The sequence below is a fragment of the Halichondria panicea genome, chromosome 15 (genome assembly GCF_963675165.1).
Source record: "Halichondria panicea chromosome 15, odHalPani1.1, whole genome shotgun sequence".
Taxonomy (NCBI): domain Eukaryota; kingdom Metazoa; phylum Porifera; class Demospongiae; order Suberitida; family Halichondriidae; genus Halichondria; species Halichondria panicea.
Genome location: NC_087391.1, coordinates 3,696,387 through 3,717,783, shown reverse-complemented (window position 1 = coordinate 3,717,783; position 21,397 = coordinate 3,696,387). Strand labels below are relative to the sequence as shown.

The window sequence follows — 21,397 nt, the reverse complement described above, 5'->3', positions numbered from 1 at the left end:
TTACTATCAGTAAATTTTCTTCTGGGAAAGCAGGCATTTCCCATGCGTAGGCAAGCACAGCAGATAATATAGTGTGATATAGATTGAACTTTATCCACACATTAAAGATATTCTAATACTTACAGCGACAGAATCACTAAATAAAATAATCATGGCTAGAATCTATTATAGTGAGAGTTTATGACAAGGGAGATTGTTCTAACATCACGGTCTAGCAAGCTAGTATCAACAGGTATCCAAATGGATGATACCTGATCAGATTTTGCCTTTGAGGAGTACACGGGACAGTAGTACAAGCCTTGACCTGTACTGTTTTCCATCTGCAATTAGCAGATTTTGAATCAAACCAATATGAATATATACATGTGTAAGGTAACAGTTTTCATAGAGAAATACACAGTTCACTTCAAACACACATTTATAGGACGGCAGGCTAGCTCCACTCCGAGAACAACATCAGTTTCTGTGGTTGTTGTTAGTTCACAGTTCTCCTGGAAGGTACCTCCTACCATTGCTAGTCCGACCAGAGTAATAGTATGTGACTGCATGAGCAACAAAAACCCTTGCACAGTGACTGTATATATACATGTAGTCAAGACTAATGAACGCTTGATGTAGTTCATGTACATCTAGTTCATGTACAATGTATGCACAATATTAATTAAAATGAACAACTTACTGAACTGTTAGATGATAGGCTAGCTTTTAGATCAACTTTTTCCAGGGGGATGCCTTCCTTATTAGAGAGATACTGCTTTAGAAATGTGAACAGACCTACATGCAGGAGTACACCATGCATGCAAAGGTTATATGTATTCATGTATACTATGCTAGGAATGCAGGCTATATACATAATAATACTAACCATTCGGAGAAGCAAAAGCTTGGATGAAGAGTTTGGTTGGCAGTGGCTTATCTTCCTTCGTGGAATTCATAATCTGACTGAAAAGCTTGGATATGTAGCTGATGTTGTCCAACAGGAAACTAAGCCACTGAGACAAGAATATTTTTGGAGTTCCACCAAACTATGAAAAAACATGACTATATAATAACAGAGTTTTTATACAGTGCATCCAGTCTATAGAGAGTATAGAACCACAAATGTGTGAGTAGTGAGTATATAGTTGTACTGTAGATGTATCTCGAACATTTCTAAGAAATTGTGCTGATACCTGACGTGTAGGTATTATTCAAAAATATTGTTATAGGAAACGGGGGTGATTGTAAAAAAAATGTGTGTAACGCCCGGAACTGAAGTATTTCTGGACAAATGGAAGTTAGACAATCAAGCTTACTGCGTGTAATTTTTGACTTAGCCGTAAGATCTTCTTCAAATCTCTCCCTAACTGAAACGGCACTAAAAAAGCAATTTTGAACACTGCGGAGGATGTGTATAGATAGATATGTAAGCAGCATCGAACCTTTCATAAGATAGCCAAACTATATCTATAGATGTTGTGACAAAGTTCTAAACCTTAGCCGGAAACCATTGGCCTTTTCTCTCCCTAACCAATTACCCACTATAACTAGAGCACTAAAGTGCAAACCTCGGCTGGTGACATGATTACAAAGAAACCAGAAGAACTATAGGTACCAGAAGAACTAGGTAGTGACTGAGCTGTCTAACACAGCGACTCAGACTAAACCAGACTAGATAGATAGATAGATAGAACTTTTTATTTGGGCAGGGACTACAGAGCTAGAGAGAGAGACCTTCTGAAACATTAGAGAACAGAGTTTTAGTGGTACATAGATATATGCATTGTGGACTAGGATCACAGCAAAGAAGCATGGAGTCTCAGAGAAGTATGGCTCCTGGAGTAGGATCCCAGAGTCAGCTAGCTAACAGAGACAACACATCCAGTCACAATTCTAGCTTTCTATTGTAGTGACCCTTTTCAATTGTTCCTGGTACGGGATCACTTCATCTGCAAGTACTAAAGGCCACAGTGTAGCTAGCTCAACGTTAGCCTCGATCCCAGGCCGATCCGTCTCCAATTGAACGCTAGGTCTTCAATTGGAGACGGATCGGCCTGGGATCGAGGCTAGCTCAACGTGCAAGTTCAAGCTTCTTATAGCTCTCTTATTCGACAACAAAAGCTTAAATTAACATCAAAATTTGCCACTATTAAAACTAATAACTAGTTGTGTGAAGACTATCCATGCTGTAAACGCAGTGCTGTGATATCCAGGTGAGTAGATTCAAAATACACAAACAAACAAACAAACCAACAGACTACTATACCCTTGGCCACCCACGTGCGCCTCGGGTAACAATTGTTTACTAATCACCACAAACCCGCCACCTTATGTTTTCATGGAAACATTTTTGGATATGTTGTAGAATAATAATCCGTTCACCTGTACAATACTATCAGCAGATTTTCTTAGAAATGTTCCAATCATAAGATATTTACCTTAAGTACACATTTGTGGTATTCTACTCTCTATAGACTGGATGCACTGCATATACAGTGATTGCATACAGATAATTATTATACTTACACTCCAGCATTCAGGAGTTGAATTTCCCACCAGGCAACAGCAAATGCTATCCTGGCTGTCAGAAAGTATTCCACCTCCGTGTATTGTATCGACAATGTCTTGAAGAATGTTTCTGATAGCAGATAACCTGCCTTCCCATTCTGACACCTCTCTATTTATCATGTCAACAAAAATCATTGTGTCAGGGCAGCAACGAGCATGCGTGTGTCCAGAAAGTTCCAGTGAAGGAAGGTTGTCCAATATATACATGGCCTTTTCTAAGGCCAGATCTTCTTGAAAAGTACTGTAAGAGATCAGACACCAAATGTTAAGTGTTTTTAAAAAGTACTTTATATAGCCTCACATTTTTTGGTCGTCATCCAACTGACAAATAAACTGTTGCAACTGCCTCGATTCAGTCTGCTTGTATGATAGAAATGTCTCTACGGTAATCCCAACTTGCTCTGGCTTGTCTTGGAGTGTGAGCTCACTTGCTCTGAGAACTGCCTCCTTGTATGAAACTAATGGAGCAATCTCTGGGTTCTGCATAAAGCCCATAATAAAATGGCACGACTTTTTCAGTCACTCATGAACTAATGTAAATATTGACAGCACTTACATCTAAGATTATGCCGGCTCCTTGGCAGTTAGAACTGAGGTATAGATGAAGCAAGTTATCATTGCATCTTTTCTCGTGCTTGTTTGTTATTCGGCCGCCATAGCAAATCATACCCACAAGGTGTTCTATAACTTCCCATTCATTAAGGCCTCCGTCAAAGACTTCAGTCAGTAGGGATATTGACATCTTAATGAGAGAACACCGAGAGAGAGAGAGGGAGAGAGAGAGGGAGAGGGAGAGGGAGAGGGAGAGGGAGAGGGAGAGGGAGAGGGAGGGAGAGAGAGAGAGAGAGAGAGAGAGAGAGAGAGGGAGGGAGAGAGGCAAAATTAACGTTGACATTCACCAGTTTGGCCAGAAAACTACGAAAGACACTTTTAGTTTGAGATAGAGGAGATATGAATACACACCAACATGCATACTACACATTTCTTTACCTGGAGATCTGTTGCTTGAAAGCAGCTGTAGGTTGTTTCACCTACTACACTGCCGAATACCCTCTTGGTATTGATTGCAGAGTGGAACATACATAGGTCGTAGACTAATTGTTTCCAGTGTGGGGGTGAGTGAGAGCCACCTTCAAATACCCCCTTCAGCCAGCTATCACTAGAGAATAGATGCAACATGTTGGATCGTATAGACCTCGGAGCATCCAAATTGATCTAAAAAATGTGAGTACACTGTACTTTAGTTATAACATAAGAATTGACGTTACCTTAACACAGGATTCTACCAGGCTATCGTGTAGCACACAGTTTGCAGAACAGGAGAGAAATATTCGGAAGTTTTGGTGGAGTGACGTACGATTTAAACTGTAGAGAATTAGTATTATAATAATAATACATACCCTGCAATAATTCAAGCAAACCTTTCTTTAAGAAGTTTTTCAAGCCAAAATGATCCCAAATCACAATTTTCAATGAGAATCCAGTTTCCTCTTTCAATTGCAGTGTGCAAAAGGTCAGATACTCTCTTTTGTTGACTATCACCAATGTATCCAGTCACAATTCCTGGGATTTGCTCAGTTTTAGCCAAACTTCTTAGCAAGTTGTAAGCATCCATGTCTATAAAAAGTAATTTGTATGATAACGTTCAATGTAATTCGAGAACATAGATTTTTTATCACGACTAATAAGTACCACAAACACACACAAGTTAGACACACGAGTATTATTCCTTGCATACATGTACATAGATGTACCTCCCGAATGTAGCAGGAGGATAGGAGTTCCATTCTTTGTTGTACTAAGAACTTCAGGGAATGAAATCAGTGGCCTCTCGTGGTACTGATCACCCAATACACTGACAATAAATTGGTTGACTTCTTGGGAAAATTTGTCGACACAAAGCGCTTGTACGAGCAGTAGCTGTTGGAATGCAGTCAGTTTTGAAGGGGCAAATCCGTTTTGCTCCGTCATGTTCTGGAGGGAAACAATGGGATTTGAATTTGCTTGAAAATTTTGCCATAATTCCAGGTGGCTGGAAATGTGGTTTTGCAGGCCTGTAAAGCACGAAAGCCTCTTCTCAAAGAATCGTAGTACATCCCATATTTTTGGTGTAAAAGAGTTAGGTTGAGAGTTTGAACTGCCAGACAAGCGATTACTTTCTTGACTTAATTCACTAGTGTCATCATTTGTGTCCTTGAAAAGAGAACAAACTTTCATCATCACCCTCCACTCTTCAGGGGACAGTTTTGGCTCACTGATGGAACCTTTCGTACATAATGAGCAACAAAGTTTGAAAACAAACGGTGTATAGTGCTTAGCAGATATGGCAAACGAGGCTCTTCTCAAGACTACATTAATAAGCATTTCATTGATTGCGGATAGGTGAGCTTCAAGATCATCTTCCTGTTCAGTGAGTTCAATACCTGTTAAGCACTCGCAAAAGATTTGCTGGAACCAGTCCATAGAGAAGCGGTACATGGGGCTGTATATGTGCAGACCCTGTATTTCAGTGTACAACAGTGATCCCCTGACAGCGACCTGGAAGTGGAACATAATTATCATCATGTACTGTAATTAATTGTGCCAGCGCTAGCAGGGTTTCATAGAGGGGGGCGCCCTCAGAGGAGGTACGACATGCAAGATCAATAGTCCAATTATACATATATAAGACTTGATTAGCTGACTCAGTATTACTACTTAGGCCTACACGTAAATGAAATGTAATTACAGCTCTCAATCAAGCCTACATGTTGTACGTACCTCCTCTGGGGTGCCCTGGGATCCCCCTGCACTAATGATGTCATAACCAAATATATGATTTTTCTCCCTGAACGTATAACGAGTGATGCAAGCTGCGCTGTGCTGATGCCTCTCACCATTTTTTGTTTCGCTCAAAAAGTATTAGGTATTTGGATTATAGAGCAGGAGCTTAGTTGGAAACAGAGTCTATCTGATGGCTTAGTGAATGATCTTCAAGGATAGAAGCATGTACATCATTTTGTATTTCCTGTCAGATGATGCTACAAAAGATTCTGGAGAGACTGCAACAGTCTTCACTGTGAGTCAAACTAGCCATAACTCAAGAAAGAAGCTTTAGTTTGCAAATCCACGAATCACGAATCAATATCCAAGAGAACGTGGCTAGAAGCCTATAGAAGCTGTTAGTTTTCGTCGCATTGCAACTGTTGAGCAGTTACAACACACACCAACACACACACAGTCATGCAGCTTTACCGTATCACTGGTGCGGCTACGCCTCGAGGCATAATAACACCACACTTTAAGATACTTCAAGACACTTCTCTATGAAAACATTGTAACGTATATACTGGTCAAAAGAAGCAAACTAGATGGTAACACTTCGGCTTGAGTGATTAAAACAATGGATCTGCTGGAAGTACAGTACCATACGTACATCGCTATATAGCGAGATATTTTCAGTATTTGGCTCGAGAGCCCTCAGAAGACATTTTCGCTAATAATTATTCGCGTTTTAATTCCAGGAAACCACACCCACCAATAGCTTTGCATGTGAAATACCGGTGCGTGGGAGTTTCTCCCAGTTTTAATTTTCGCGTTAACTGCCTGCCCTAGAAAAACGTGAAATTTTGCACCTGACAAAAATTTCCCGCTATAAAGTATGCTCAGTACACGGCCATCACATATTGCACACTTTGCGTATAGCATGCTTTTTAGTGTTTTGATTGTGTGCTCAGCATACTCCGTTTTTTACGTGTATATGCATGCTCACCGGAATATACTGCTGTCTGGATAAATTGATCTCTTTCCCTGTGGCCTGTGCATCCTCAAGCTGCGTTTGCACATCAATTGCCACTTCTTTTAACTGGTGCAAGGTTGCCTGCACCTCTTCATCATCCAAAATCCCTGCATTATAAACACACGTGCAATGAGGAATAGTTTACACACTGCACGGTGTGGACTACATACGTGAGCTACCACTGCATCAAATCTACATGTACGCTATGCAATTCTCATTACTGACTCAATAGCCCTCAGGATAAGGCATGCATGTTTATGACTAGATGTATACGTATAATTATATGCATGCTATACTTTGGTACCTTTACTACTTCTCAGAATGTTTAGTAACTCTCCTTCAAGATACTTTAGCTCTTTCCTACTGCTCACTATCCTAAGAATCAGCTCTGAATGAGAAACATCTAGGGCTGGTTGAAGCTGTAGAGGGCAGGGCGCTGGCTAATAACAAACAAAATACACTGGGCAGCACTGTAAAAAAAAACTCAATTTCAATGAAGCTCAATTAACTGACCAATCTGATAGCAGTGGCCAATAACTGCTCCTGCAGACTCTCCGTTGTACATGAGAAATTGATCACGATAGTTTTATTGCAAATGTCTGATGTCAAGTCTGCACGAGCATCTTGGCACACAAGAAACATCCTATAATGAGACAAAATGCATAGAAAAATCTACAAAACAGGTCAATAGCTTTTATTACCTGAAAGATGGATTGTACGGAATGTCCATTTTTTCAACACCGAGGTGTGTCTGTCTGTTTTGTCCTCCCAGAAAAGGCTCCATCTTGAGCCACCCAAAGCTTGAAACTTGCTGTATGTGCAATACAAATCACATTATAGCTACTGCTTGCATGGGTTAATGCCTAATGGCAATAAAAATTATTTTTAACTGTACCTCAATAATTACAGTGGTTCCTTCTGTAATACTCTCTTTTATATTCTTCACTAAATCTTCACTGTCGAATTGAAGAACCCTTAAACCATCCGTAGAGTAGAAACTTTTCAACCACCTACAGCAGTCGTAAGAACACACAATTAATAGATAATAATTATGATAAAATTCCATTGTGGTGGATTTAGAGAATAGCATTTCCTATTTTACCACAGTGTGAACTACACTGTGACCTTTCACAATGGGTAAGCTATTGGTTCTTTGGACGGCCCCTAGGAGCTTGTCTTCCGCCATTTACCAGTCAATGACAACTCTCAGGTGTACAAGAATAAAATGTTTCTTTGAGCTCTACATGTACCCATACTGTTTCGGAAGCCAGTCAAGCCAATGCCCCACGTCCACGGCAGGCCTCCCAGTAGAGCCAACATACACTGCTGTCAACACAGCTCTTCTTCAAGGCTATAAAGACATCGATGTGGTGTTCACCAAAGAAATGGCCAAGTGTCTATCAGCCAAAGACTCACTGGAATACACGACAATACTGAAAGAGTTAGCACATACTCACCATGTGTTTCTCATCAGAGATTCAGCTCAGGTTGTATACTCACGGTAAAAGCACGATATAAGGTCAATAAAAAGAAGCCCACTGGATATGAGACATATAATGAAACCGATGCAGGGTTAAATGGAATTGTATGAGCTCTATTACTATGTACAAGAAAACTTTGATGAACATCCGACAGTAATTGATGCTTCGGACCTGCAGAGTAATCTTTCAGAAATAATGAACCTATTTTGTGAAGCAGTAGGTATTCCATTTGAGCCTCACATGGTTGAATAGGAACCAGGAAAGGTTGATGCCTATAGAAGACTGGGCCAAATACTTTGACACTTTGCGGTCATTTAATGGATTTATCATAGTTCCATACTCAAAGCAGACAGATGTTCCCATGGATGAGCTTACACCAGATATGGTAAAGTACATTGTAGACTGTCGACCACACAACAAAGCAATCCGTGCTAGATGTAAGAAATCTGTTAACTAGGATGTGTTATCGTGTTTGTAATTTGTTGTGGACATTGACAACTGGCTATATTGTATATAATTATACTGTATGCATATCGCGCTCCCAGCGGCCTACTTCCAACGACACTCAAAAGCAAGGCAGGGCTTCTCTATATATACATGTATACGTACATTTAATGGCATAGTTCTGATATTCAGGGGTCCATTGTACCAATATACACACCTTGATGCTTGTCCCTGGGGGTCAATGATAAAAGGGGTGGAGGTGGACTGGGTAGCGATTAGAGCACTCTCTACTGAGTGAGGATCCTCTGGGAGGCCATGGACATGCCACTGCTGGATCTACAGAGAAAGATAATTGCCATGGTTTTTTAATACTGGAAAAGTACATGTATATACATGTACAGTATAAATTATAGTCTTTACTTATACACGCACAATAAATTATTGCATGAGATCAATTTGCCTAATTCCCTTCTGCCATTAGGTAGCCATAGCCTAACTGGCAGCTAGGGCAACCGTCTCAGACATAGCAATATGCAAAATTCAATATTGATTGAATTGGCAATCTCAAGCCTGGCCCTCAAAATGAGAAGTATATACATGCATGTACTACATGTATCGTCAATACATCAATTACTGCACCTCTTCTACTTCTCCAATGTTGTCTTTCAACTTAAAATGTTTACTGGCTGGCAACTTATTCTCACTACACAGTTGTTTCCACTCGTTGATTAGTGCTTGTCTGAGAACAACAGTGAAAGGACCCAGGTATGTTAAACACGCTGCCGAAAGCAGGCTGTCTCCAATCTGAGTGCTTTCCTGGCGATCCAAGAATGAAAGTGTGACTGTCCAGCGATCCTAGAGGAAAGTATACTGTCAGTATACATGATCATTTCCTAAGCGTGCGGCTATATGTACATGTATATGCGCACATAATTATGTATAGTACTATATTTATACCGTACTCTACCGAGATTACGCCCACGCCCACCCCCACTTTAGAGTGAAAGTTCCTGAAATTAGGTCACAAACAGCTTTTGAAATCAAAACAAGGTATAAAAATAACAGGATACAAGAGTGTATATAGACCTCGATTTGAGACAAAAAGAAAGTGCCCCCTGTGAGGCTCGAACTCACGACCTTCAGATTATGAGACTGACGCTCTGCCGACTGAGCCAAGGAGGCACACATTGGCATAGGCTAATTTACCTCGAGAATACCCCCATTAGAAAGTGATACATTTGTCAGTGAGCAGTTGTCAAGCAGTTTCTTGTGTAAACTGGTTAGCTCTGAGTATAGCTAGATCAAATAATTGCTCCTATTGCAAGTATATATAAGAGATCTTTGTTGAAGACTCTGACAGTGACAAGTCAAACAACCTTCTGATGCAGAATTTTGACTTGTATACTTTTCTTTATACCGAGTTACTTTATCCATTGTTGTATATTGATGTATTCATTGTACTGTAGAAACTGGATTATTAGCGCATGCGCTTTTGGGGTCAATAGCAGAGCTCTATACACTTATATTCGAGAATGCGCCTATAATGCAGTCATTTCGAGCCCCACCCAGCAATTGGATGTCTCTGTGATGAGAGCTGGCTCGCAAGCTGGCTAGAAAGTGAGCAAACAAGGCAAGCAGGCAACTCTAACTGGATCTATATCATACTACTATGTTACAGTTCATTTACAACATTTAAATTCATATTATCACATTGATCAGGAACTTAGAATAAAAGGACCTCATCCATGTCTCACATTCTCTCAGCATGCATGATCAGACAGGGTAACAGCATGCCCAGAGAGTCCTTCCAGATGTATATCACCAGCTATATATAGCTATCATGCACTGTATATACAAGCTATTAAACCTATGATTAAACTAGCTCATAGATAAACAATGACATAAAAATTTCACTTTTAACCTTCGCATAATTGGAAAAGCGCTTCAATTCGAGTATAAAAAGCCTGCAGTTGAGCATGCGCTTAAACTAAAGATACGCATATAGTCGAGTAAGCGCTAATAATCCAGTTTCTACGGTATTTTAAGAGTTGGCAGGCCTCAAACGCAGACAGAAAATACTTGATGAGTGGGCGTAATTTCGAGGCAAACACCTAGATGGGCTTAAATTCGGCTGTTTTCGAAATTAAGCCCATCCCACCTGTAGCTGCTTTGTAGCATGCAATTAGCAATCTCGGTAGAATACGGTACATGCATGTACGTATATACTATAGCGTGTGATACGTAATCGATGCTGTTAATCTATATAAATGTCTCAAATTACTAATCACTACATAATTATGTGGCAGTGAAGTTTTAATGTACATGCACATGTACATGTACCTGCTCATCTGTTAGAGACTGGGTGATAGTTTCTGCACGATTCAACTTGAGAGATATTTCATCACATTTGCTCTGGAGTTCTCCCCTCTCTTCCATTTTGACTCTGTACTTATCTTCTAGCTCAGACAGTCGCTGCTCAAGCTGAATGATATATATACAGTATGTATATTTATACGTATACATGTATACACACAGGGAAATTACAATCGTCATATTGCTGCTTCCTGCATACTCTTTTATTATAAAACAAGTCTATGCAAACAATTCATGAAGATGAAGCTCCAAAGTTAACAACTTGCAATCTGACTAAATGGTACACCTTTTAGTTAGAACTGTATCTATACACTATGTATTACAGTACTAGAATATACTCTTAAGAGTATATACATGTGCACGTACAAACCTCGTTGAGATGTCTCTCTTTCTTGCTTAGTTTCTCCATCACTAACTCTAGCTTGTCCCTTACATCTTGGTATACAGATCGTTTAGGCTGAACAACCCGGAATACCTCAGCATAACGCTCGACAGCTAACACCCACTCACAGAAGGACTGACAGGCTACAGAGTGAAGGGCTACATTCTTAGGAGTGAAGCCCTCATCCCGAGTGAACTTCCTGAGCTTGGCCAGAACCTGTGGTGTAAATTAGTGAAAACTATAACAACATTTTACATGTATTTTCCAAGATGCTCATAGAGCATTCACCCGTGCATTAAGCTTTATCGCACAGCGGCAAACAGATTATAAATTTTTATCGTAAAATGACCCCTTAACATTATGGGGAATGATCGTGAATCTAGAAAGCAATGATTGGATTGATTAGAAAACAGTATTTTTGTCGCCTTCGAAGATCGCCTAAAAGTTTCAACTATCAGTAGCCTATTATTTTTCAACCACTGTCTCATTAGCAGTTAAAGCAGTCTATGAAAGTGTCTAGTTCGCTCAAACAGATCATTTTGTATCCACACAGAAATCACTCTACCCTTGCTTACCCCGCTTGCGCACGCACAGGGTAATTAACTCACTTTAGACATGGTAAATCGGATTGAACTTTGAAACAGACCATCCTAGAACTACATGTATTTATCACACTAAGAAGTCAACACTTAGCTACATGTACCAAAAAGTATATCCATACACTCTTTACCATGCACACTGACCTTGTCAGGGACATTTTCTTTGTCGTACGAATATAGCAGTTTAAGAAAAGCGGTTCCATCTCGTGTCAACTGCTTTGCTGTCTTCCAGTCAGTGGGTTGGCCCAAGAGGAGACACACAGCATTCATTACATGCACCACCATAGCCGGTGGTCTTCCATATGATCTACAGAATGTCAACAACATTATTGACAAGGATGTTAATACCATGATCACGAGACTGAGTCTATACATGTATAATTTACCACAATAGCTGAATGCTAAAATGTATAAGCCATAAAATAGTACGCATTGTACCTAATCTCGTCAAAATGTTTTTTATCCAAGTTTCTGAGCCCATGCTCAGCACGATCCAGGTCAGGGAGTACAGCCTGTAGATCTTCTTCCGCTTCCTGGTTTAAATACATACAAACAATTAACCGAAGTAAACTGGAGTATATATATAAGGCAGCAAAAATCGCTTGCTCCTTTTTGACAAACTGGTTGATAGGTAATTGAGTGACGAAGAGAGGCGATTTCAACATAAATTATCTTTATAATACACATGTACCTTCAACTAGTAATGTTTTGCGAGCATAAAAAATTAAATTGAAAAACCAATATTGTTGTTTGTATGACATCACGAGGCAAGGAACGCAAAGTTAGATAGCAAAGTGTGCAATTTCGCTCATTCGCAAAACATTCTAGTAATACGGTACATGTACATATACTACATGCAGCGTGTTGCTACACATTGGGAGCTCCACCTAATATTAGCATTTCAAACCAGTACCTCTTTCAGAATGAGAACTTGTTCAGTTTCCAGAGCAATGGCTGCTCTCTCCTCGGCAACTGTAGCTCTCAAAGTGTCGAGCTGCTGTTGTTCCACAGTCAGCTGGCATAGAAGGATTTCCACTTCCTGAAACTATTGTTAAAGTGTATACTAAGGGCTTTGTAGCAAACCTTTGTCTTTAAAGTCACTCCAGGGTGCAATTCATTTAGTTCTCCTCTCATTATATCAACGTCCCTATTTGTCTTTCGCAATTGTGACAGACCTTCTTCAAGATGTGACCTGGGAAAATACGGTAAAGTACCATAAATTTCTCACAAGTTAATATTCAGCACCCAACACAGTTTGAAAAACATTAAGCAGCAAATACATGTATACTTTGACACCAACAGTAAATACCTTTGTACTCTGATGTTGCTATTTTTTGTGGAGAGGTGAGCACATAATTTTTGCACAAACTGGATGAAGGTGGTAGGTGTGACTGTGAAGGAGAGAGGGCTGTGATCACGTGACTTGCTCTGAGCTGAGAGTACCATCTCGTGCATCTTCACTGCAGTAGTGGCCAGCTGATTGCTCAGCTCCTGAATGCCAAAGTACAAGGAGCAAAAAGGTAATTTCAATAATGGTAAAAAGGATTCGTATAATGCCCACGCGACCCATTTACTAATGAATGTTGCAAAAGCTTCGCTGTGCTAATGCCTCTCAGCATGCTTTGCTTCGCTCAAAAGTATTAAAGTGTTATAGAAAAGGTAATTAGTATCATTTTATGTTACGAAATAATGTTGGCATTTGCACAATGAACGAATTTAATTCCATACATAAATTTGAGAGGAGCTAATGGGCAACAGAGGTCTATGAAGAAGAAGGGTACTTTGCATGTCCTGTCAATGACTAACTAAAAGGGGGTCGCATTGCAACCGCTGAGCAGTTACAGTTGGAATACACACACACACACACACACACACACACACACGCAGTCAGCTTTAACGTATTCCTCGTACGGCTACGCCTTGAGGCATAATACATTCACAAAACTTTTCTCCGTGAAGGGATGTGAATGTACACTATATTAAATTGTGTAAATTAGTAGAATTACATGTACGTACGTACTTTTAATTTCAAATCACTGTTGGCTGCATCACACTCCAAGATTTCTCTCCCTGCTAACCCAAACAGAGCCTTTGGATCCCATTCATCAAACACATCAATAGTAGAGTGGGTTAATACACTCTGATAACTCTTATAGATTACTGCCAGAACGGGACTCGAGGGTGTCATACAAAGAACAATGTGCAGATGACCAAGAACCCTCTGCAGAATAAGTGCATGTATATAGAGCAGTCAATACATTGAACTATACATTAATTTGTACATGTATATCCTGCAGTTAAACTTTGATCATCACTACACATGTAGGGGTAAAATATTTGTTATTTTTGTGGGCAAGCTGACCTCCACGAAATTGTCCCCATGAAAACGTAGGCAAAGCTTACCGGAACGCAAGCAATGCAGTGCAGGCAATGAAGTAAAGTTAACTCACAAAAATCGCCGTTTTCGAGTTGAAAGAATTTTTTACCCCACGAAAATTACCCGCTATACGGTACCCGTTGCCTGAAAAACTGTTGTCTTGTACATGTACCTTAACAAACAATCTCCATAACTCTCTTGATGACAACAGGCACTCGGATCTTTCCTTTACAGCGAGCACTTCGGACAGCTGGCTTAGAATACTTTCAACCTCCTCAATACTAAACAGACATCTCACATTTCCACCTCTCATCAGCTCATGCAAAATGTGCAATACATCATCCTGCATGATAATTAAATTACTGAGTTTTAATACACAAGTCAGTAAATGCAAACTTGGCAGCTTTGGCTACAGGATCAAACTGTCATACAAACTACGAAGATGTGTTATAGAGAAAGCATACATACATGTACTGCCCTACGTATTTCTACTCATTCTCATAATTATAATGTACTACGTAATTGTTACATATGTAATTGAATTATAACTACAACACGACTACAGCATCATACGTGACGTGTACCTGCTCTGAGCCTAGACTCTCCGTAGCCAGCAGACAGGTGACCTTCTCTGTCACACCGCACTGTATTACCACACTCTTGACCTCCTCCAGTGCTTCACCAGGCGACTTCTCACAAACTGTCAAACAATGATAGCTGCAATTGGCAATGTGACAGGCTAGTTGGGCACAACTCCTCCTACCAATACCACCTTCTCCAACCTGAGAAAAGAAAGTGTCACAGAAAGTTTGCATGGAGCTCATCACACAAAGCATGCGAACATTATAGATATACATGTGCATGTACAAAGTACCTTTCTCACGATTTTATTATCAGCTTGTTTGTGTAATGAAGACTTACTTACCAATATCATATTTCCTCTAAGTTGTTGAAGAACACGGGTGACTCGTATTATGTGCCCACACATTTGTGGAAAGAAAGACAACTGGAAACTCTGCATAAGCAACGTACATGTAATCATGTATAATCATGTATAGTATAGAATGTGTGGCACCACGTCTAACTTACACCTGAAATTTATCATCACAACTTCAGTTACACGCTATATTATTATAATTATTATAGTGATATACCTCATGTACTTCCTGTACTACATATTTGCACAATAAAACTCAGATTGTTACCTTATCCTCGGTCAGGTTGTATTGACTTTGAATTCTTTCCAAGTTTTTCACTAGTTTATTAGGGCTCTTGACCGGCAAATATCTTCCAAAGGAGTTCGTGAAGTCTTCATACAAAAGAAGCTGCTCCTTGAGGTTCACCACTGGAACTACCATCTATATACGTAAAGGTCAAGAGGGTACGTTAATTAAAGCCAGGGATGAGATGAAATGCATCATACTCACTGACGAGAGTGTTGTGGTTTACCTTAAAGTGGATTCTGAGGCCCTCAGACAAGATGCTATAGATGTGGTCTCTATCCTCTGGGAAGCACCTGTCTTTGAACACTCTTTGGAATTCATGAGATAGGAGCTGAATAATATCTTGAGCTTCTTTTACACTTCTGTGACTTGCGTGCAAAAGTCTTAAAAACACCTGCATGTGCGATGTACATGTATATGCAAGAATAGTGAACCAACATAACCGAACATAATTATGCGGTAAATAAATTACCTTTGACAAATCTCTGATGGAGAATGTACACAGTGGTTTATGTGGTGATGGTTTTAGCAGACTGGCCACTTTCTGGAACATGAACAGCACGCAAGATACAATGTTGGGAATGTTCCTCAGCAAATCATCAGCAAAATTGTCAGAAAAAGCAGTGGAGAGGTGAGATGTGTACACAGCTTGGAGTGAGTCTAAGGATGGCTCAGGGAGGCAAAAGACGCTGTGTCAAAAAATTATACCAACATTTTACTTCAAATAGAGACAAGAAGTCATTGGTTTCAAACCTGAATTTGCTCAGACAACGCTCACTGACAACTGCATGACCCCAACCTTTCCTCCCGGAAGTAGCGACTACTTGCACGCCACTAACATCCTACATACAGTTTATGGCTACGCATGCGTTACATGTATATATGGATGTTGTACCTTCCAGGTCAAGTTGCGCCTGTCGTACCATCCACCATTGTTCAGTAGCTGCCTTAAGAACTCAGAGCACTGTTGAGTTCCAAACACGTCTGATCCTGGCATGTGTAGATCATCCAAAAATGCAATTACCTGGAATGAGAGAAAACATTCATCAACACCAACCTCCTTCATGCACGACTAACCTTTTCACCCATTGCAGGCTTCAAAACGGACTTCCCAGTACGTATGCAGTAGTTTCCAATGGCAGACTGTAGCTCGAGTGATGTAGTTCTCGTTGAAAGTTGGTACTCAAAACCTGATACTTCATTCTTAGTGTTATCAGGAACGGACAGGTCGAAATTAGATGGCTTCGAAGCATTCCTATTTGCTCTTTGAACAGAATATACAACTGCAGATTGCATATCAGGAAACAAAAGTATGTCTGAAAGGTATTTGAGAAACTGGGTCTTTCCGACGCTTGTCTTTCCAACCAACATCACATTGTTGCCAAGTAGAGATGCAAGATATGTAAGCTGCACTGTGGAAACTGTTGGTATCAATGGCACACTTGTGGCATTTAAATCTTCCGTGGAAAATTCTTTGAAAAATGGAGACGAAAACTTTGAGCTAATATTACCAAGACCTTTTCTCAGCAGTGACATTTTTGTAGCGATTTGCTTGGGTGAAGGAACGAGAGTTTTCCACTGTAGAAAAGATGAAGAATGGATGTCAATGTAATAGGAGAAGATCAAGTCGGTGGTTGTTGGGAGTTTAACGTGGACCACAGAGTCACTGGATGAGAACATCTTATGTACTAAAGCATCAAACTGAGAAAGCACAGTATTACCACCTCGAGTGACTTTAATGTCCCCTAGCCCTTCCATTGCATCGTCTTCCTCCAAAGCAGACTCAAAGCAGCCGCCATATGCCCATGTAAAAGAAAAGACGTACAGTTTCCCAATTAGTTGAAAGAGCTCAGACTGCTGTTCAATGTGTTCTCCATCACTTATTTCTTGTTTGGCTGCCTTTTTAGGTATGTATATACCGGCTAGTGTCTGAACACCTACACTGCTGGAGCTGTCTTGAGATTTAAGACAGTTTGAGCCTATTTTTGTGCTAAAGTTTTGATAGAGCCCAGGGAATTCCTTTAAAGAGAAATCGATTAAGCTTCTCAGAATTATGCACAGGGTCCTAATGGCGCCCATAATGGGTAGTTTACAGGACAGTTGCGACCTGTTTATAGTTAGAAACTTGTTTCCATCGTCTATACTCTGATCGAACAAAGCATGCAGAAGTGATTTACCCTCTTCAGGAAACTACATGGAATAAATACAATCTATATGACTACAATCAAGTGGATGACTTTGAAATTATACCTCTGCAGGTAGCTGGTTGATCCATGAAGCAGTGTATTGCTTCCAACAGAGTAACTGGGTATCCTGAATAATTGGATAATTATAATAAGAACAAATAAAGCTTCCTTACCATTAGTACTATTCCACATCGACTAACAGTGGCAGGTGAAGCATTCTCCAAGCTGTCTGTCTCAAACAGGAGCCTTAATCCAGGTTGAAGAGAGATACGCTCATTATTCGAGAGGCAAAGCAGTTTTGAGTCATCAAGAGCAGTGTTTAGGTTCTCGATCCACATGGGGTCAATGGGTCCATCCAAAACTATCCACCTCCAGCCAGCTGGTGCTGAGGGGGGATAGCATACAGCAAAATTATTGTCTCTCTCTCTCTTATCATTGCTTTCGGTGCTTTCAGAGTTTTCCTCCTGATAATCTGAGGAAGATAGTAACGAAGACGACTGAACTGGAATATGTTCATTCCCTGATTGTTTAGCCGTAAGTTCATTACAAAGTTTCTTGAGAATTTTCGGAAGTAAACCATTTTTCCATTCGAGAGTGTTTTTGTCCACATATCCATAAAGCTCCTGGAATGAGACACTTTTGGGGTTGATCGTTTCTAATTCACAAACAGTTGATTCGCCTCTAGCCTGCATGATAACAGTAATTAATATAGCCTACTTTGATGGCTGGAACACAATAATAGATGCTTGCGGCGATGCTGATAGAAAGATAATTATAGAAGGACAATACAGAAGCCTAACATACAATTCACAAATATCACAGATCCCTTGACTTATAACAATTATAGAGGTTATAATAGCAGATCATATTGAGAGGATTTACGTAGCACACTATACATTGTACTACTACAGCGTAGAAGCTGCAGGCTTTGCTAGTAAAACTCATTCTTGTGACAGCGCAACTATAATTTGCAACGATGGCTATATACAATGTAATTTAGTATAGGTCATTATGTCATGTCTTCGAGCTGTACACATCCATTTGTGTATGAGTAATAGCACGTAACACTGTCTGTATAATTGTGTGATAAATGTTAAAACATTCAGAAGGCATCAGTACAAGCAATCCTTATGGGTACATTTTGTACAATTATTATATAACCGTTGGCTGCACAGGCTTTGCAAGTGAAAGGAATAATGTGGTGGTGATGCTGTAGGTGTTGTTGTTATCAGTGTGGGCATGCGCAACGAGGTATAAGGTAGTGTGTTTGTGTGTGTCTGTTGTCTGTCTTTGTAGACTGCTATAGCAGCTCAAGGATCAATGAAGTGCAAGTACGTAATTGTATATAGTCACGTTTTCTTGGATTTCAATTTCTGGATTGGCAAAATAATGCTCAAATTATGCCTTACTTGGAATGCCGTTTCAGTAGTGCGTAGCAAAACTTGTCCTTGGGTGTTGCTATTAGATAGTTCTGCACTAGAATGCTATACATGTAGCTATATTGTTGCAAGGGGTGAGAAAAGAGCTGCAAAGCTGCACTTAGTCTCATGAATCAGCCGCCGTTCTTTTGGAACCACCGTCTGAGCACTCTTGTCATCGTTTTATGTGCCAAGACGGAATTCCGTCTTGACCAATCAAATTGCAGAAGTCCAGTCAGGTGATGAACTTGGAGGCAGCAAAGAACTGCACTTTGCTCAACGCATTTGGATAATCATTACGCATGCATTACGCATGGTAAACACTTCATACATAGAAGCTGCTACGAAGCATAAGCAAGGCAAGCAGGGGTCCTTGGGCACAGATTTAGCACCACAGCAAAACACAAGTAGAGAGAGATGCCTTCGCTTGGCGATTTGTATAACAATTAGGAAATATGTGTGGGCCTAAGATCACGATTTAATTACATTCCATTGGTTTTGTGAGCAATCAACATTCCATTTTGAAATGACTTCATGACAAGAGTGCTCAGACGGTGGTTCCAAAAGAACGGCGGCTGATTCATGAGACTAAGCTGCACTGTTGTTGTTTCATGAGTAGTAGCAGCCATTAATTATGAACTTAGAACTTTTGGCGTCTTTTTTTAGCAACAACTGTAGTCGATATAATTTCCCAGTCTTTTGCACCATTCTTCCTGGCCTGCCATGCAGCAAATGTAAAAAATGTGCACATCATTATAATAGCTATACATGCATGTAGTAGCTTCATGTACTGTAGATTTGGCGCATCCATACACGGAGGCATCATGAGCACCCGCGGTCCTTTTTTAAATATTGAGGGGCAAAATTACAAACAACATTTACCTCTTTCTTGCTAGAGATTGACTGTGAGCTGAGGTGGTTTGAATGAATCATTCTTCCGGCTAGGTTGAGCGCTCCTCTCAGTAACTGAATGACTGTGCTCTTCCCCGAACCTGTTGTTCCCATTACAACTACTCCATGACGAACCCCAATAGTTTTGTAGAGTTGGACACACTGAAGAGTCTGAACATCACTCGTTTGAAGAGAACACTCCACTGCTGCACGCTGTATGTACTCCTATGAGAAGTAATAAACAGGTAAAAAATACTTCGACTGATGAATATACATGCACAAGATGCAAGGTCGAGTGCATGCACCCTGATTACAAGGGATTCCTTGGTACATGTACATGCATGTAGTTGTTGTTATTCGGACGGTACCAATACATTGCCTCACCTCACTCACACCACCATGCAGCCTTCTTGTGGTCAGATGATTGCTTATAGACAATTACCAAGAGTAGTCTTATTGACTCTTGCAATTACACATACATGTACATGTACACACTCATAACGTATTTTAGGTGGAACATAATTATTTGCCAGAAGATAGCTCACCTGTAGAAGGCTATTTCTTTGAAGTTCATCTACTTTATTCACCAGTTCAGTTCCAAAGAACTGTTGGAGCAATGTGAACATTACTGTGGTGTCTTTAGAAAGTAATTTCGATAAGTTGACATCCTTGATTGCCGAAACCAAAGAGAGAACTTCTTGCTTATCGGAGTCACCTTTAGACCTGAAATAATAATAATAAAATGCAAGTGTTACAAATACAATAGTAAGACGCACTTCTTTATTTGTAGAAGGTTGGCTCTACCAACTGATATGACAGCCTTTATAGCTCTCAGTCCAAAATCATAATGTACCTGTATAACAAAAGTATTATAGTAAGGCTACATGTACATGTACGTCATGCGATAGCTATTACAACTACAATGTACTTGTTTAGAGACTTGAGTTTCCATGAATTCGAAGAATTTGGTCAGTTTGGTAGCAAGACTTGGTGCATTTACAAAACCATTAGATAGGAGTAACACTTCAGATATTGTAGTAGTGTCTGGTTTCATCATGGCAATGGGACGGAAGAACACATTCACGTTGTTAGGTAACTCAACGCGTCCTATATACCTGCATACAATCACACACGTGACTTACATGTAATCATTATTATTTGCTACTTTAGGAATGCATTTTCTTACCGCGGATTTGTAGTAATAAAAATTCCACAGGAAGCATCCATCTTTATCTCTCTACCCTCAAAGACGAAACTATGGAGTTTTAATAAATAATATTTCTGAAATGGGATTTTCTCACCGGCCAATCCTTCTCTCCTTGGCCTCCTTGATGCACTTGAGCTGCTGTGCAAGCACAGCGAGTACATCAGCTTTAATCCTATTGAACTCATCAAAACAACACCAAGACCCTGACTGGCACAGCCCAGAAAATATCTGACCCATGGCCTGTAGGAACAGTACACATTATTGAATATAATTATAAGGATTGTTTCTAACTGCTTACCTTGTACTCAAGTGATTCAGAACAATTGATAAGGAGACAGAATCTCCCCATTATCTGTAAAATGTAAGAAACAGCTGTTTTGGCATATTGAATTTTTCACATGTGCTATGTTTTGTGCGTGAACGATTACCCAGAACTGGGATTGACGGAAGGCTCTCTCCCACTTTATGCCCCACCCGCCTTAGCAATGAAG

The 21,397-nt window shown here is 40.1% G+C and overlaps 1 protein-coding gene and 1 non-coding gene across 2 annotated transcripts in view; both read right to left on the bottom strand.

The window, feature by feature from the left end:
- Nucleotides 1-67: 67 nt before the first annotated feature.
- LOC135349422 (dynein axonemal heavy chain 6-like) overlaps nt 68-21,397 on the bottom strand; it is a 32,981-nt gene continuing 11,651 nt past the window's right edge. Inside the window, exons 27-70 of the mRNA XM_064547951.1 lie at nt 21,205-21,258; nt 21,001-21,146; nt 20,886-20,954; nt 20,628-20,814; nt 20,476-20,552; nt 20,245-20,422; nt 19,691-19,924; nt 17,564-18,076; nt 17,455-17,517; nt 16,282-17,394; nt 16,100-16,228; nt 15,958-16,046; nt 15,677-15,893; nt 15,431-15,598; nt 15,187-15,339; nt 14,907-14,996; nt 14,566-14,763; nt 14,154-14,324; nt 13,625-13,825; nt 12,914-13,095; nt 12,688-12,796; nt 12,518-12,643; nt 12,043-12,137; nt 11,749-11,911; nt 10,994-11,221; nt 10,591-10,731; nt 8,890-9,105; nt 8,468-8,586; nt 7,221-7,335; nt 7,027-7,136; nt 6,839-6,968; nt 6,630-6,744; nt 6,299-6,432; nt 4,302-5,085; nt 3,969-4,164; nt 3,816-3,912; nt 3,538-3,762; nt 3,104-3,289; nt 2,849-3,027; nt 2,506-2,788; nt 866-1,025; nt 680-774; nt 417-542; nt 68-320 (exon numbers count right to left, since the gene is read on the bottom strand). Of these exons, the coding sequence (XP_064404021.1) occupies nt 156-320; nt 417-542; nt 680-774; nt 866-1,025; nt 2,506-2,788; nt 2,849-3,027; nt 3,104-3,289; nt 3,538-3,762; nt 3,816-3,912; nt 3,969-4,164; nt 4,302-5,085; nt 6,299-6,432; nt 6,630-6,744; nt 6,839-6,968; nt 7,027-7,136; nt 7,221-7,335; nt 8,468-8,586; nt 8,890-9,105; nt 10,591-10,731; nt 10,994-11,221; nt 11,749-11,911; nt 12,043-12,137; nt 12,518-12,643; nt 12,688-12,796; nt 12,914-13,095; nt 13,625-13,825; nt 14,154-14,324; nt 14,566-14,763; nt 14,907-14,996; nt 15,187-15,339; nt 15,431-15,598; nt 15,677-15,893; nt 15,958-16,046; nt 16,100-16,228; nt 16,282-17,394; nt 17,455-17,517; nt 17,564-18,076; nt 19,691-19,924; nt 20,245-20,422; nt 20,476-20,552; nt 20,628-20,814; nt 20,886-20,954; nt 21,001-21,146; nt 21,205-21,258 (8,529 nt within the window). The 3' untranslated portion in view covers nt 68-155. The remainder of the gene's footprint in view (nt 321-416; nt 543-679; nt 775-865; nt 1,026-2,505; nt 2,789-2,848; nt 3,028-3,103; nt 3,290-3,537; nt 3,763-3,815; nt 3,913-3,968; nt 4,165-4,301; nt 5,086-6,298; nt 6,433-6,629; nt 6,745-6,838; nt 6,969-7,026; nt 7,137-7,220; nt 7,336-8,467; nt 8,587-8,889; nt 9,106-10,590; nt 10,732-10,993; nt 11,222-11,748; nt 11,912-12,042; nt 12,138-12,517; nt 12,644-12,687; nt 12,797-12,913; nt 13,096-13,624; nt 13,826-14,153; nt 14,325-14,565; nt 14,764-14,906; nt 14,997-15,186; nt 15,340-15,430; nt 15,599-15,676; nt 15,894-15,957; nt 16,047-16,099; nt 16,229-16,281; nt 17,395-17,454; nt 17,518-17,563; nt 18,077-19,690; nt 19,925-20,244; nt 20,423-20,475; nt 20,553-20,627; nt 20,815-20,885; nt 20,955-21,000; nt 21,147-21,204; nt 21,259-21,397) is intronic.
- On the bottom strand, nt 9,360-9,432 carry Trnam-cau (transfer RNA methionine (anticodon CAU)). The gene has a single exon. It is a non-coding gene; the product is annotated as a tRNA-Met (tRNA).